Below are 16533 nucleotides of genomic sequence, written 5' to 3' on the forward strand. Positions count from 1 at the left end.
AATATGCTCAATTGGCTGAAACCAGGGAAACTATCAGGTGAGACATCTAAGGTTAGTGATGAAGAGAGAGAGAGAATTGTAACAGATCAGGAGAAGAAAATAAGCGAGAATCAGAAAATGTCTCTCAAATTCTCCTCTTCTTCACGTCGTTTGAATTTTTTTTATTTTATTTTTTGTAGATAGTAATAATAATAATATCATCTTTATTGTCATTGAAACATACATAACAACGAAATTTGTTCTCTGCTTTTAACCCATCACCCTTGGGGAGCAGTGGGCTGCCATGTGCGGCGCCCGGGGAGCAATCAGGGGTTAAGGGTCTTGCTTAGGGACCCAGAGTGCAGGCAGTGGGGATCGAACCGGGTACTTGCATCCTTCTCTGAGTGCAAGCACATTGCTCTAAGCACTAGGCCACGACCCCCCCACGGTGCGTGAACCTGGTTGGGACACAGAAGGGGGTGCGTGGTTAAAAAAGTTTGGGAACCGCTGGTCTAGAACAAACAATTGCCTTCAGAAATCCCCTAACTGCTGGAGTCCAGCGGTGTGTAACCTGGTGTCAGCAAGAATCCAGCCGTTTAAAAAAAAACAACCATGGTAGGTTTGCAGACCGACTGGGAAAAGGAAGCCGTAACCAGAGAAGCAGCCAAGAGGCTCATGGCAACTCTTGAGGGATCTACAGAGATCTACAGGTCAGGTGGAAGAACCTCTTTACGACTATTAGTCGCCCAAAGAAAGAGAGAAAAGGCTGAGCCACGAAGGAGGATCTGCAAATGTGAGGTTAGACTAAAACAAAACTTTTTGGTCAATGTGCAAAATGCTATTTAAGGAGAAAAACCAACCCTCTATCACAGGGTAGTAGCATCATGCTGGTACTTCAACAACCCTCAACACGCAGCCAGGGTAGTGAATTAAGCAGCTGATAAACTGCAGTAAGACTTAAACACAGATGTTCACAGATGCTCTGCGTTCCATCAGACTGAGGCTGAGCCGCTTTGCACTGAAAAACTAACAAGAGATTTGAGCCTCTAGAGCAGAGGTTTCCAAACTTTTTGGCATGTGGGCCGAAATTCTGAAGTCAAAAGTACTCGAGGGCCAAAAAATGGATAATAATAACGATAAAAATAACCCAGAAATGATTTTGTGATTCTTTTACCTGCTTCACAAAATGATGATTTCAATTAAACAAATTATTCTGAGTTTCTGAAGGAAAAGGATGTTAAATCACTGTAAATGCAAAGCTAAAAACGGGTTTTGCACATTTGCTTTATTAAAAGATGGTCAAGCAGTTTGCTAATTATGTTAGACTCAACTGAAAATAAAAGAAACCTGAATTATTTTTGGTCTCGCAATATGAGAACTGGATTTGGGTCGGTATTTATTTTAAAACACTGTATTTAGCTAATTTTAATAAAAATTTGATGGAAAAAAAGCATTAAATGCACAAAAATTTGCCTCCGAGTTAAATCCTCAGACAGATGAGGTCATATTTACTATGAAATTAAATAGAATGTAAAAAGTGTGGTTATTAAAACATGAATATATTGTGTTGTACCAGATGTTTTCAGTTGTAAGATGAAAATCTGTCTGCATTAATTTTAGCCTAATAGAAATAAAATGTTTCCATCTCCATCAGCCAAATTTTTCCAGTAGACCAAATGCAGTTGTGGGGGCCACACAGAATCAGTCCAGGGGCCACAAATGGCCCCCGGACCGCACTTTGGACATGCCTGCTCTAGAGTGACAGCGCCCTACCCCAAATGTTTGTATTTGGAGCAAAATGTATTTCTACAAACTGACCACTCTGGGGTTATGTACCAATAAGGACGACTTTTAATTAACAAATAATTTCATAAACTTCACCGCTTGGATCTCCTCACCACTTTGTGTCCGTCTATCAAACTCTGATGAAAACACAAATAAGGGTTTGTGGCTGTGGAGTGAAAAGCTCGGCGGGTGAAGCGCTGCTCCTGTTCTCACCCTGTGCAGATAATCCTGAGCAAACACCACATCCTCCGCCTCGCTCTGAACGTCGTCCTCCTCGTCTTCGGTCTCCTCCGACGAAAGCTTCTCCTGAAAACATTTTTACAGCGGCGACAGGTGAAACAGCTGCAGTGAAAGTGGTTTTAAACTCTTGCCGGTATGTTTGGGCTCATTCAGCTCTCCAACATCAGCGCTGACCGGGGAACTTAAAGTCTGCATCCGACGCATACAAGACCTGGAAATAATCTTAACTTTGATGCACAGTTAAAAATCTGTGGTCCGGTCCAGCGTTTTCACACTGAGACAGCTGACTAAAGATTTTATTCTATGCTTTAATTACAACTTGCTTAGATTCCTGCACTTCACTGCAAAAAGGGAACTCCAAGTAAGTCAAATTTTATTGAAATTAGTTTATTTTTCCTTCATTTGAGCAGCTAAATAAGACTATTTGCCAATGGAATGAGTATTTTTACCGCTAAAATAAGATAAATAGATATCCTGCACTTGAAATAAGATGATGGAGATGAAATGTTTTTATTTTAAGTGCAAACATCTTATTCCATTGGCAAATAGTTTTATTTAGCTGCTCAAATCTAGGATAAATACACAAATTCCAAGAAAACTTTACTTACTTTGAGTGCCCTTTTTGCAGTGTTCTCTTCACTCTGGGATTAACAAAATGCTGCTGCTCTTCTTTTAACTGCTACCAGAAAATCAGAACACATTTCTCCAGTTTTAGCAGCTACTGGTTCACATTCGGATTCATTTTAAAAACACTTTTCTTTGTTTTTAAATGTCTTCACAGTCTGGCTGTCCAGTATGTTTGGGGGAAATGCTTAAATAAAAACCGTAAAGGGCTCCTTCAGAGTGAAGAGGAGGAATGAGCCTTTAAATTACGCACCTAAATTACATGGGACTAAATTATGTGCACCTGAACTCAGTCGCAAGGTGACGCAGCACCGCTGGTTTATGTCGTTAAGATTGAACAAAATATAGCGAAACAACTTCTAACTCTCCTGTTGATTTTAATTGGGACCTTTTGCTACGGGTGGAAGGACATTAAACCAGGACTTTGAACCGGTTCAAGGAACGAAAACCGGGAACTTTTTGTATTTTACAGGGAACAGAAACTAAACCGGAAACGTTATTATTTTTTTTTTTATGTTCTGGAACTGGAACACTTATTTAAAAATAATGGTAACCGGTTAATACCGGTTTTATTTCGTTCCTCAAAGTTTTCGTTGCCTAATTAACTAAAAAAATATATATATATATATATTTTCCTGCGCACGTTACCATGACGGCTGAGGTTCACTTCCTGTGTGACATCACATCACACATTCGCTGACTGAATGGAGAGAGAGGGGTGTCTCCACTAGAGCTACACATCTTAAATAAGAGGTAAATTACGATCCATCGTTAAGTAAAACGCTCAGTCCAAACACAATATCAATAGCTGGTTTAAGCTGGATGAGAAAGATGTGACATAATTCTATTAAACAGCTGACAGGAACGAAATTAACCGTTCCGGGAAAAGTATTTTTTTTGTTCTAAGCGGTTCGGGAACGTCAGTTTATTGGTGGAACTCATAACCGGAAACGTTATAATTCCGTTTCTGTTCGGAACGAAAAAAATAAATCGGTTCAAAGCCCTGCATTAAACGTAGTGGTTCAGGTTTTTCAGGCTGGATAAGAGATCCCGAGTCCGAGGGAGAGAGGAGAAACAAAAAGGAGAGACATTTAGTTTAGAAAAATGGGAAATAAAACAACGAAACTTAAACAGATTGTGGTTCAGACTGCATCTGGTTAGCGGATCTATTTTCTGATCCTACGTGACTGTTTCTGGATTAAATCTTTATAGCTGCCAGCTTCTCTCCCCTCTAACCGGCTCACTTTCACCCCTGGTTCTGCCGCATTTCATCGACTCTCATCAGAAGAAGCGTTATTTAACCTGCTGCTGGGTGACCGACGCGCCGCCGACTTCGTTTAAAGCCACGCCTCGGACGTCTCCGTCAGCGCCGGCCGCCTTCCTCCCCGGTTCTGGCTCCGCCTCCGTCGGATCCGGCGGGTCGTCGTCATGGGAGATGCTTCCTGCGGCGCTGGACGAGGACTCAGACAAAACCAGCAGCACGTCGCTCTCCTCCTCCTCCTCCTCCAGCTCTTCTTCGGTGGTGATGCTGCTACCAATGTCCGTACAGGAAGCAGGACCCTCGGGAGAGGCAGCGGCCTCATCTTCCCTCCTCCTCCTCCTCCTCCTGATCTCGCCTCCTTTTACTCCGGGTTTTCCTGCAGCCGGGGACGAACCGGACGGCCTCCTGCTCGTTCTCCTCCTCCTCAGGCCCGCCAGAGTCCGGCAGTGATATTTAATCTGCTCCGTGGCTGGCAGGGAGATGGTGGAGGTGATAATGATGTCAGTGCTTTTCTCGTTTTTGCTCAGGAGGCGCTTTAGAAGGACGTGAGGAAGACGGGGGTGGGAGGAGCAGTCGGGCGGACCCCCAGAGATACCGGATGACTTGTTAGGAGGCGAGGCGGGCGGCTGCTGCTGCAGCAGGATGAAACCGATGCGTTTGAAGTCCAGGTTCGGAGGGAGACGAGGCGGGTATCTGGTGCCGGAGGGGAAGCTGTAGCCGGAGGAGGAGGCCGATCGCAGGAAGGCCAGGTGGCTGTGACGGGCTTTGCCCCTCCTGCAGGCCGCCGGCGCCTCCGGGGAGGAGCAGACGGGGCTGTTGAAGTGTTTGATGGTGGGATAGATGACAGGAAGGCTCCGCTGGGGAAAATAAACAATTTAAAACTCACTGAACCTTCAGGACGATTTAAAATATTAACTTTACTTCAGATCATTTCTATGAGTTTTCTTCTTTTTTTCAAAATTGGTGGTTATTTATCATTTTTAGCCAAAGTTATTAGGATCCGCGGGTTACAGACTCCTGACCTAGAAGATATTCATGCAAAAATATAAATTATAACCAAAATAATAAAAGTAAATGTAATAAATAGCCTGATTGTAACTAAAAATTCTCCTTTAGAAGCTGTGAGGAGGTAGTTGCGTCTAGGGATGGGAATCGAAAACCGGTTCCTGTTCAGAACCGGTTCCGTGTTTTCCGATTCCATGGAACCGTTTGGCAGCTCGCTTAACGATTCTCTTTTCGATTGCGTCGTGGTAGCAATTTCTGCAAGTTACGTCACGTTTTTTTAACGCAGGTTACGCACACGGCATTCAGTAAGCAAATACGGCGTGACCAGGGTTAAAGCAAAACAAAACAAATGGCGCGGTCAAAAGTTTGGCTTCATTTTAAGGAAGAGAATGATCGCAACAAGGCACTTTGCAATCATTGCAAAATGGTATTTACATCCGCGGGAGGAAATAGATCCAACAGGCAGAAACACCTGCGCACACAACATGGCATACAATTTAACAAATGCCGTGTTTTTGATTCTTACCGGACAGAAGCTAAAGTTACGACCAGCATGGAAGGCAGCTCTGGTGGTAAGTAGCTAGTTTTACATCACTGGCTGTGCTTAATGTGGTCCCTAGTAAATCATATGCCATCTCTGGAAATAAACCAGTTTCCTACCTCTCTTTGGGGTTATTAAGAGAGTGTGCCTTTCTCGTTAATCCAGCCCTTCATTGGTAGCATGTTTAATTAGAACTACTGGTAGCTGGAATTATTACATGATTCTAGCTATTGCAATGGATGTAAGGAATCATGCTACAAAGTTGCTCCGCAGTTCAAGGAGCGAGAGAAAGGTGACGCTCGTTTATTTAAATCAGGGGATTTAAATAAATATTTCCCAAAATTGTACAGTAATGCTTTTTCATTAAACGGATGCCTTTTCCGAGATTAATAAGCAACTGTCACAGCAAACTTCATTTTCTTGTATTATAAACAACTCATCTACTGTATTTAAGTTTGTTCTTATATTCCTTTTTTTATTTAAACAAAGATAAATGTTACTCCAGTTGCACATTTGCTGTGGACATCTTGACCTTGCTAGTTTGTAAGGTCGTGTGATGGTTAAGTAAACAAAGTTGATGCTCATCATCAAACTGTTTGTTCTCCTTTTTTCCCCAAATTGGAATCGAAAAGGAATCAAATCGTTTCACAGAATCAATAAGGGAATCGGAATCGTGAAAAGCTTTTCAATTCCCAACCCTAGCTGCGTCGCTGCTATAATTTAATACAATCAAATCAAGTTGTGCTTGTGTAAATCCCTGACACCACAGTATATTTACTAAAGTGATAATGCTGTTTACGCCTTTGTTCAGTGCTAATCTGGGATCTCTAATCTTGTAATTTTATCTCTGTAGGGTGACAAGGCTGTAATACCACGAGCCAGAGAGGCATGTTGTTCTCTTCCCTCGCCACAGGGGGGCGCTGCTCCGCCGGGTCAACACCACCGCAGGCCGTAGGCATGGACCAGACCACCTGCTGATACCTGAAGGCCTGCAGAGGAGGCAGAGTCGGTGACTGAGCGGAGGAGGAGGATGGTCAGGCCGTTTTCATCTTACCTTCACGATGTTGTCTGGCGTTCCCGGCCTGCAGCACTGCAGGATCCTCCGGCGGACTTGCACCACAGTTTTCCTGAGCAGAAACTGAGAGACAAGCTTTGGTGGGTCACACGCTCCCTCCATGTTCCTGAGGCCGAGGACCAGCAGACTGAGGAGACACAGAATAACACGAGTGTTCAACATTGTTCCCGGCTTTCCCTCGCTGTATCAGAGATGTTGGCTCTGTGGAGTCGTTAAGCCGCCTCGCCCCGATTCCCTTTTTTAACCAATTAAATTTTTTTATTCAGTTCAGTTTTATTTATATAGCGCCAATTCATGAAGCATGTCATCTCAAGGCACTCTACAAAGTCAACTTCAATCAGATTATACAGATTGGTCAAAAATGTTCCTATATAATTGTAACTTTAAAGCAGGGGTGTCAAACATACGGCCCGCGGGCCGGATCCGGCCTGCCGAACAATTTAGTCCGGCCCTGTGGCTAAATGCATTATCATTATAAAAAAAATTATATATATATATATATATATATATATATTTTTTTTTTTTTTTTTTTTTTCCCCAGTGTCCTGTCTGGCAATGTGGCAATAAGATGCCACAAAGAGCTAATCAGATTTCACTTTCACAAGTGGACAAGATAAAAGGAAAAGAATGATAAAACAATTATTGAAAAAAACATGTACTTTGTTTAATTGAAAATATGCAGTTCCTATATTGTCCACGAGGGGCGTTGTGTTTTAATTAGCAGATTAAGCTTCAGGTGTGGAAAAATTCAAATAATTTCTTCATTTTTATCTGTTTGATGTTTTTTGTCATGTAGGGCAGTGTTTTAAGTTCCAAAAAATGTGAATAAATGTTTTTTAACATTGTACAATCACTGTGATCAGTTCTTATGCATAATGCACAAGTAAATGATTAACTGAGTAAAAGTATTGTTGAAATTGCACATACTTTTCTTAAAAACGCTCAGGTTATTCATAATATATTGTGTAAAAGTGAAAATAACTTAATATAAAAATCAACAAGTCCACATTTATTAGTTCTATTTAATCTTGCAATTAGTTAACTCGTGTGGCCCTCTTGAGATCAGATTAAGCTGTATGCGGCCCCTCAACCAAAATGAGTTTGACACCCCTGCTTTAAAGCCTGATACAGGTAATTGTGAGGAATCTTCACATTAAAAAAAGTTATTTTTTCATTACTTTAAAACAATAAAGAAGTAAATTGTCAGGTTTTCAAAATTTCTTTGTATCGCAATTGATACGTTACACCAAAAAATTACATTTTCCTAATTTTTTCTGCATCTTTATATAAAGGTGTGTAAAATATATTAATTTGTAAATTGTACATTCAAAAAAATACTGAGTCAGTATTAGGAGTTATAGGAATACCCCACAGGTGCCCTGGTGACCAGAATCAGCTGATCTCGTGTTTGATTGGCCCTGACATGTGACTGGCGGGTTAAAAACTTAAAATATCTAATTCTTTCCCGATGTGTGAACCTAGTACTAAGGCGCCAACAAGTTGGGATCACAACAAAGCTATACTCTGTTACTGAAATAAGACTAAAAGCAAAGTATTGTCGTATCAGAGAAGTGTTCAAACATCAAGTCAGAGGACGTACAGAGATGTAAGAAGCCATTTATAATGAAACCGGTCGGACATGTTGAACCAGGTCCGGGATTAGCTAGAGGTTTACATTCTTAGTTTTGGTAACGCTAATGCTTAAATATCGTATTCTTATATCTTATTCTTTCCCGATGTGTGAACCTAGTACCTAGGCGCTAATATAAGACGCAAAATGCAGAATGCGATAACTTTGTCCTAGTTTTAAAATCCTGAAAAAGTAAAAAAAATGATATTTCCTGTGCTCTCCAACAGGGTGTGATGATGCGTCTGCTCCATATATAAATAACCATTAGCGGCTCAGGGTAAAGGCCCATTCATACCCTACGTAAAAGACGGATACGGATACGTGTGGAGTGTTTCATTCTAACCGTCGATTTCGTCCGTATTTTGACACGAAAATTGTGAGCTTACGATTACGGACAAAACGGATCAATACGGAGCAATACTACCAGAGACGGTGGGGGCGCTATTGAGTTTGTAGTACAAAGTGTCAACAAAATCACGAAGATGGTTATAATTCTGGGCTAACTCTGGGCGGGATTCGAGGAACGACTTGCGGAGCTTGTCTGCAACTACCCACACATATATGATGTGTCGTGTCCGGGGCACAGGGACAAACAAAAAGTTTACTTACGGAGCAAATACAACAAAATCACGTCTTGGACCGTTGCCATGTTTGACAAATTATTGGCGCCCAGCACTGCCATCTAGAGGAAATATTGGTTATTGCGCACCTCAACAGACGGAGGTATGAAAGAGGCAACGGACAGAAATACGGACGTGTAGGCCAAACGTAGGGTATGAATGGGCCTTAAGATGGACTAATCTGAACGCGGTTCTTATATCTTCTTGAGTCTTTAGGAAAAGCAGAGACTGGATCTCTGATCGGTGCGTCTCCAGATTAAACTCAAAAGAAGTAGCGTCTCTCGTCGGCAGTGTTTGCGTTACCAGTCCTCAGCTGCAGTGAACGCCGCCGTCCTGCGGGGGCAGTACATGGCCGGGTCGAGGTTGGCGCAGGGCAGCAGCTCGGGGTAGAGGAACACGGGCCGGGTAGCAAACAACCAGGCGAGCTCAGCTGGCATGACAGGGTAACAGCGCACTGATGATGCAGAGACAGAAAAACACCAGAACCTAAACTCACAGCGACTGTAACAAAAACCTGAGAGTCTGAAAAAAAAAAGAAAAAAAAAAAAAAAGGCATTATCAGACAACGATGTGTCTGATAAAGCCAAGCAGCAGGATGCTCACTGTGTCCTCTGCCATCGGGCTTGTGGCTCTGCGGCTGGTAGTCGATGGGCGTCTGTCGCAGCTCCTCCAGGAGCTCCAGCGCCCCCTGCAGGTTAGAGGCTCTGAAAGCGCTGCGGAAACCAGGAAGGTCTGGAGACCCGATGAGCTCCCCCCTCTGAGCCAACATGTCTAACTCCAACTGGAAGACAAATCCAAAGAGAAACGGCGTTAGCAGCATCTTTGTTACAGCCTGGGCATGATAGGGGGGTAGAAAAATGAAGGAAACACCGAGTTACCAGGAACTGCCTGGTGGTCTCCGCCTCACTATGCAGTTTGGGGACAGGTGAAGTCAGCAGGTTGATCTGAATCAGCAGCTGGATGTGCTGAGAGCGACAGACAGAGAAAAAGGTTAGCGGAGGAAGTGAAGCGCTTCCTGGTTCTAGGTAGGGCTGAACAATTAATCGCATTTTCAATATAACCGCGATTTAAAAAAACGCAATTTCCAAATTGCAGAGTCTGCAATTTTTGGCTATGTAACAATCAGGGAATCAGACGCGTCCATTAGGTATCGGTAAAATATTTAAAGTGGGTTTGCCTCCACATGGAAGGAAAGACAGTTGCAGCAGTGAGATAATCTAATTTTATTACTTGTTTTAGAGTTTATATAATCATACATAGCATTAAGTTCTGGTCAATCAGTTTAATACATAGACTTGCTTGTTGGTTGCACTTTATGTTCAACAAGGATTGATGTCCAAATCAACTAAAAGCTGTTCTCTTGAATAATATTCTGATTAATAGAAACATTAAAAGTTCTTGTTTTGAATAGTCCTTGTTTACAAACATCTTTATTTAGAAGCCATTTTTGTTGCTTGTGGTTAACGCAGAGAAAAGTCAAAATTGCAATTTTGGTTGAAATATATTGTAGGCAGAACGCAATCATTTCTCCTTTTAGGTGCTAAAAGACCCGCAGTTTGGATGCTGCGGGTCTTTTAGCACCTAATCTGCACAGCGAGGAAACAAAATGATTTGTTGTTTGTATATGTTTAAAAAGACATGATAAATTAAACTGGGAAAAAATAAATAAATAAATAAATAAAAAAAAAAATTAAAAAAAAAAAAATCGCATTAAATCGCAATATTAAGAAAAAAAAAAATCGCAATTAGATTATTTTCCAAAATCGTTCAGCCCTAGTTCTAGGAGCTGAACCCGGCCCGATGTCGGTACCTGTTGGAGCTGCTGCTGCAGCCTTTGCTTCTGCAGGGCGTTCAGCCTCAGGGTGTACGGTTCTGGGGTCTGGGTGCTGAACAGCGGGTTTGTCGACCGTCTCTTCCTGAGCAACGCCAGCTGCTGCCTCACCGTTCGCAGCTCTGTGATTGGTTCGTCCTCGGCCTCCTGGTCGGCTGCTCCTCTAAAGCACAAACGAGCGTTTTACACACTGAGCTATATAATACACTGGAGTGCTGATTTTGCCGAAAAACTGAAGTCACTGGCCGCCATCTTGCTACTCCCTACTCTCACAGAATCCCATAGGATTTGGTTGCAACAACATGTAGTTTTCTGGCTGTGTGAAAACGTTTCATAGGTAATTTTATAGTCAGTGGATGTACTAACACTATCAACTACTAGGAAATTAGGTGCTAAAATATTTTACATGTTATTCATATTAAATATATATATATATATATATGTATATATAAGTATGTGTATATGTATATATGTAGATATCTGTATACATATATGTAAATATATGTTTTTGTATATTGTTATTTATATATTTATAAATGTTATATATATATTTAAATAGATAAAATGCTAAATATTTCAGCACATGACTTTCTCAGTACTTGATAGTTTTAGAACATAACATAAAAGTTTATGGCATTTAACATTTTAAAAGTCTTAAGCCCCCCTGAACATGAGAAAATCCTCGTTATTCGATGCTGTAGCGCACATATTCCCTAGTTACTGGGGGGAAATAGGGAGTACCAATATGGCGGCCGGTGGCTTCAAAGCGACTCGTTCAAACAGCCGGCGATTAGCACTCCAGTGTATTATATAGCTCAGTGGTTTTACAGGAGGGGAGCGCGCCTCCCTGCGGACTCAGTGGTGCGTGTCAGCGCGTCACATACATGTGCTGCTCCTCGAGGGCGTGGGCACGGAACGGTGGCGTTTCCTCCGGCGGCTCGTCATCTTCATCCTGCACTTCGTCGTCCACTTCCTGGCCTGCCAGGTCCTCTTTCAGCTGAGACACAGACAGAGCGCCATCTTTGTGGTTAGTGCTGACTGGACCTTCCTGCAAGGCTGGTTCTGTTGTGTTCATCATGGATGTGGTCTAGTCTGAGTTTAAGCCCCGAGATTTTAGCAGTTTTTCTATTTTAGCAAACAGGAACTATTCAGATTATGGTGATCAGAGAGTGACGTCAATGGATGGATGAATAAAAGGATGAGTGAATGGATGAATAAAAGGATGGATAAACGGAGGGGTAAATGGATGAATTAACGGATGATAGGATGGTTTAATAGGATGGGATGATAGAAGGATGAATTAACAGGTGGATGAATTTACAGATGAATGAATGAATTAAAGGATATATAGATGGACGAATGAACAGGTGGATGAATGAATTAAGGATAAATGAATTAATTAAAGGATGTTTGGATAAAAGGATGGATGGATGAATTAAATGATGGATGGATGAATTAAAGGATGTATGAATGAATTAAAGGATGGATGTATGAATGAATTAAAGGATGGATGAATTAAAGGATGAATGAATTAATTAAAGGATGAATTAATTAAAGGATGAATCAATTAAAGGATGAATGAATGAATTAAAGGATGTTTGGATAAAAGGATGGATGGATGAATTAAAGGATGGATGAATTAAAGGATGAATGGATGAATTAAAGGATAAATGAATGAATTAAAGGATAAATGAATGAATTAAATGATGAATGAATTAATAGATGAATGAATTAAAGGATTAATTAATTAATTAAAGGATGAATTAATTAATTAAAGGATGTTTGGATAAAAGGATGGATGGATGATTTAAATGATGGATGGATGGATGAATTAAAGGATGGATGGATTAAAAGGATGGATGGATGAATGAATTAAAGGATGGAAGAATTAAAGGATGGATGGACAAATTAAAGTATAAATGGACAAATTAAAGGATGGATGGATGAATTAAAGGATGGATGGAGAAACAGATCAGAATTAAACTTTGTACCATTGTTCCTATAAAATCCTAAAAAATACTCAAAGTTTCAGATTTTTCCAGATGAATTAAAGGATGAATACAACTCTTATTAGTGAACAAAAGTATCTGATAGTTTTTTACAGCCCCCATATGTGGCTGGTTTTGTTCATGAACAGAGGGGTTGTTAATGAATGAATGAATGAATGATTTTTGTACCGTTTCAAACAGCTCCTCCATTAGCTCGTTCACTTCCTTCTCTATAGCAGAGAAAAACATCAACTTTAACAAAACAGAAGCAGCTTTCAGACACGCAGGACCAGAGAAGGTGAAGTTTTAGAAATCAGGGGGTAAAATCCCTCAAACCGTAACAATAATCCTAAATCAAAGCCGTAGATCATCTTTGGATACTTTCAGCTCCGATGACCAACAATAAAACCGTCCCTTCAGGACTCGTTCAAAGACGATCCGTCTGTACTGACTGGTGATCCGGACGGCCTTGTCGTCGCGGTAATCCTCCAGGTCAGGCTCCTCGATCTCAGCCAGGAAGTTGTACTCTGGATCGTCTTCATCGTCACACTCCTCTGATGGAGAGAAGAGGAGAGTTTGGTTCACATGACGCCGGTCTGACCCGAGTCAGAAGCCTGAATCGGTTCTGTGAGATTCTTTGCACTAAAGTTGGACTTTTGGGCCCAGCGAGGAAGACGGCGGCTCACCTTCGTTATCCACTTCGGAGGTCAACAGGCCTCTCAGCCAGTCGGTCCAGTCCCGGTCCTCCGGGGCGGAGCTGGAGTCGTACATGTCTGGAGTAATGTCGGGAGATTTGAGCTCGGCCTCCAGCTGGCCTAGAGGGACGTCGCGGAGAGGACGCTTGGACCGAGTCCGGCACGCCATCACCCCGGACTCGTCCTCTGACTCAGACAAAGGCTGAAAAAGTTAAAAGATAAATTCACTATCAGTGATGCGTTTAAATACAGTTGATCCAATTTTCTCTTCATCCCTCTGTGAGCAGTCTTTTACGCTTCAGTCATCAAGCTATATCAAAGCTTCCTGTAGGTCTAAAGAGTTATAAACCAGATAAGCAACCCTTTAGATCAGGGGTGTCAAACATACGGCCCGCGGGCCGGATCCGGCCAGCCGAACAATTTAGTCCGGCCCGGTGGCTAAATGCATTATCATTATTAAAAAAAATATATATATATATTTTTTTTTTTTCCAGTGTCCTGTCTGGCAATGTGGCAATAAGAATTGTTGTCTTAATGCCAAAAAGAGCTCATCAGATTTGACTTTCACAAGTGGAGCAGTACTGCTTTTGCCATAGTGCTCCACTTGATTTATGAATGTGAATAGTTTTATTATGATTCATGCGGGGAATATCCCAAATTATAAAGAAAGAGGAGATAAAAGGAAGAGAATGATAAAACAATTATTGAAAAAACATGTACTTCGTTTTATTGCTGTGTTTTAATTAGCAGATGGTAGCGCTGAGCTTCAGATGTGGAAAATTGATTTTAAATCATTTCTTAATTTTTATCTGTTTGGTGTATTTTGTCATGCAGGACAGTGTTTTTAAGTTCCAAAAAATGTGAATAAATGTTTTTCAACATTGTACAATCACTGTGATCAGTTCTTATGCATAATGCACAAGTAAATGTTTAACTGAGTAAAAGTATTGTTGAAATTGCACATACTTTTCTTAAAAACGCTGAGATTATTCATGATATATTGTGTAAAAGTAAAATTAATTTAATATAAAAATCAACAACAAGTCCACTTTTATTAGTTCTATTTAATCTTGCAATGAGTTTACTCGTGTGGCCCTCTTGAGATCAGATTAAGCTGAATGTGGCCCCTCAACCAAAATGAGTTTGACACCCCTGCTTTAGATTGTTTAAAAAATATCCAATCAGTTTCATGATACTCTAACAACAGGCTCCTGAGGTCAAACACAAAATTCTGTATTTTGGGTGGGATTTTTCTGAAACAGACCACCACAAAGTAGCACATAAATGCAAATTGGAGAGGAAAATAATACAGTTTTTGTGACACTTTTTTTTAATTCAGCCCTCAGAACCAGCTTCTACCTGAAATTGCAGCCAGAAGGTTTAGGCCGTTCCTCATTGCACAATATCTCCATCAGACTGGATAGAGAGCGTCTGTGTGCGTCGCTTTCTGAATCCTGAGTCTCAAACAGAGCCAAGCGTTGACTCCAGCTGGGTGATTCTTACACATTGAGATGCTTTGATCCAAACCGTTCCACCCATTTCACATTTAACGCCATGATTCCCACACCGTTTGAGTTCAGATTGGTAAAAAATAAAACAGACCATCTTTTGTGCTGCTCTGTCACATAAGATCTTCCGATGACACTTTATACCCACAGAGCTTTAACCCTCTACAACCTTAACGGACTCAAAGCAGGATCTAAGGGACTTTAAGGACCCTTTCTGTCTCCTCTATTCTCTCAGAACCTCAGCTTTCTACAACGTTTTCTGATTAAACTGAAAAGTTTTGCAGCGTTTTCTAACGTTTGCGTTTTCAAACATCGCAACATGTCAGTCTAAACAGGAATAACAGAATGTACCCACGACCATGTTGTTGAGTTTAAAAGAACACATTGCCTACGCATAGGAAGGAAATTACATCGTTTCTAACGTGTGTTTTTTATCCCCATTCACTTTTTCATTATTATTATTTTTATTGAATTTTCTTATAGTAACACATAGCATGGCCAGTTATACATCGAACGTCTGTTAAGTTTCACCGTCCCCAACCTTCCCTCTCCCCAAACCTTTTATTGATTCACATATTTGTAAGTGTATGTTTCTTTATATATATATATATATATATATATATATATATATATATATATATATATATATATATATATATATATATATATATATATATATACACACACTTATATACTTCCATCTTTGGACATTTGTGCCCATTCACTTTTTAGAGACAAGCATGAAAAGAGGCAGATGGCCGTTCACACTGAGCCCGGTTCTGCTGGAAGATTTTCCTTCCCGTTAAAGGGGAGTTTTCCTCTCCACTGTCGCTTCATGCTTGCTCAGTATGAGGGATTGCTGCAAAGCCATCAACAATGCAGACGACTGTCCCTGTAGCTCTACGCTCTTTCAGAAGGAGTGAATGCTGCTTGGAGAGACTTGATGCAACCTGCTGTGTTGCCTTAGAGAGGACATTTTTGACCAATCTGTATAATCTGATTGAATTTTACTTTGAAAAGTGCCTTGAGATGACATGGTTCATGAATTGCCACTATATAAATAAAATTTAAAATTACAACAATCTGTTTTGACACACAAAATTAGTCCTTTTCTTGATTTTACATACAAAAAAATACAACATGGTGCCGTTTACTGGGAGCTGCAGGAAGCTTTTACATATTAAGTAAAAACAAATATCTAGCCATCTCATTTTCCAATTTCAAAAGCTCAATACAGAGCCTCATCGTTTATAACATTTTTATCAATCGGGCGTCATGAAGATGTGTTAGCAGAAATGGAAAAAACAACAGCGTTTTTAATGGGTCATGATTATGTGCACTGGGCCTGTTACCTGATAGGGCTCCAAACAACCAGCTAGCTCCTCTTCAACAGCGTGGAGCTTCTCCAGGAAGGTGCTGTCAGTCACACCCTTGGAGGGTAGGGCTTTAGGAGGAGGAGGAGGAGGTCCCATTAACCCTTCCTTCAAACGCCTGGACCGAGCTCGAGACGTCTGAGAAGAGTGAGGGGTAGAGCGATCGTGGATAACGGCTAAGAGATAAAAAAAATTATCACGATGCGGCTACTTTCCGTCGCTACCTGCCAAGGGCTGCAGCTGTCCTCCTCTACTCGATTCAGCCGAGTCCCCCTGGGAGACGAAGCCGTGCTCTCCATGTCGCTCTCCTGGAACGTCTGCATAATAATCATAATAAAAAATAATAATAAAAAAATCAGTAATCGATCATTAACTGGC

General features: G+C 41.1%; 1 protein-coding gene across 1 annotated transcript in view; it reads right to left on the reverse strand.

Moving 5' to 3' along the window:
• si:dkey-27c15.3 (GON-4-like protein) overlaps positions 1–16533 on the reverse strand; it is a 28252-nt gene that overhangs the window by 6557 nt on the left and 5162 nt on the right. Inside the window, exons 9-22 of the mRNA XM_036145392.1 lie at positions 16380–16472; positions 16135–16293; positions 13266–13476; positions 13032–13133; positions 12769–12809; positions 11476–11588; positions 10571–10754; positions 9639–9725; positions 9364–9541; positions 9064–9214; positions 6490–6637; positions 6308–6424; positions 3931–4746; positions 1978–2070 (exon numbers count right to left, since the gene is read on the reverse strand). Of these exons, the coding sequence (XP_036001285.1) occupies positions 1978–2070; positions 3931–4746; positions 6308–6424; positions 6490–6637; positions 9064–9214; positions 9364–9541; positions 9639–9725; positions 10571–10754; positions 11476–11588; positions 12769–12809; positions 13032–13133; positions 13266–13476; positions 16135–16293; positions 16380–16472 (2493 nt within the window). The remainder of the gene's footprint in view (positions 1–1977; positions 2071–3930; positions 4747–6307; positions 6425–6489; positions 6638–9063; positions 9215–9363; positions 9542–9638; positions 9726–10570; positions 10755–11475; positions 11589–12768; positions 12810–13031; positions 13134–13265; positions 13477–16134; positions 16294–16379; positions 16473–16533) is intronic.

The sequence above is a fragment of the Fundulus heteroclitus genome, chromosome 13 (assembly GCF_011125445.2).
Source record: "Fundulus heteroclitus isolate FHET01 chromosome 13, MU-UCD_Fhet_4.1, whole genome shotgun sequence".
NCBI lineage: Eukaryota > Metazoa > Chordata > Actinopteri > Cyprinodontiformes > Fundulidae > Fundulus > Fundulus heteroclitus.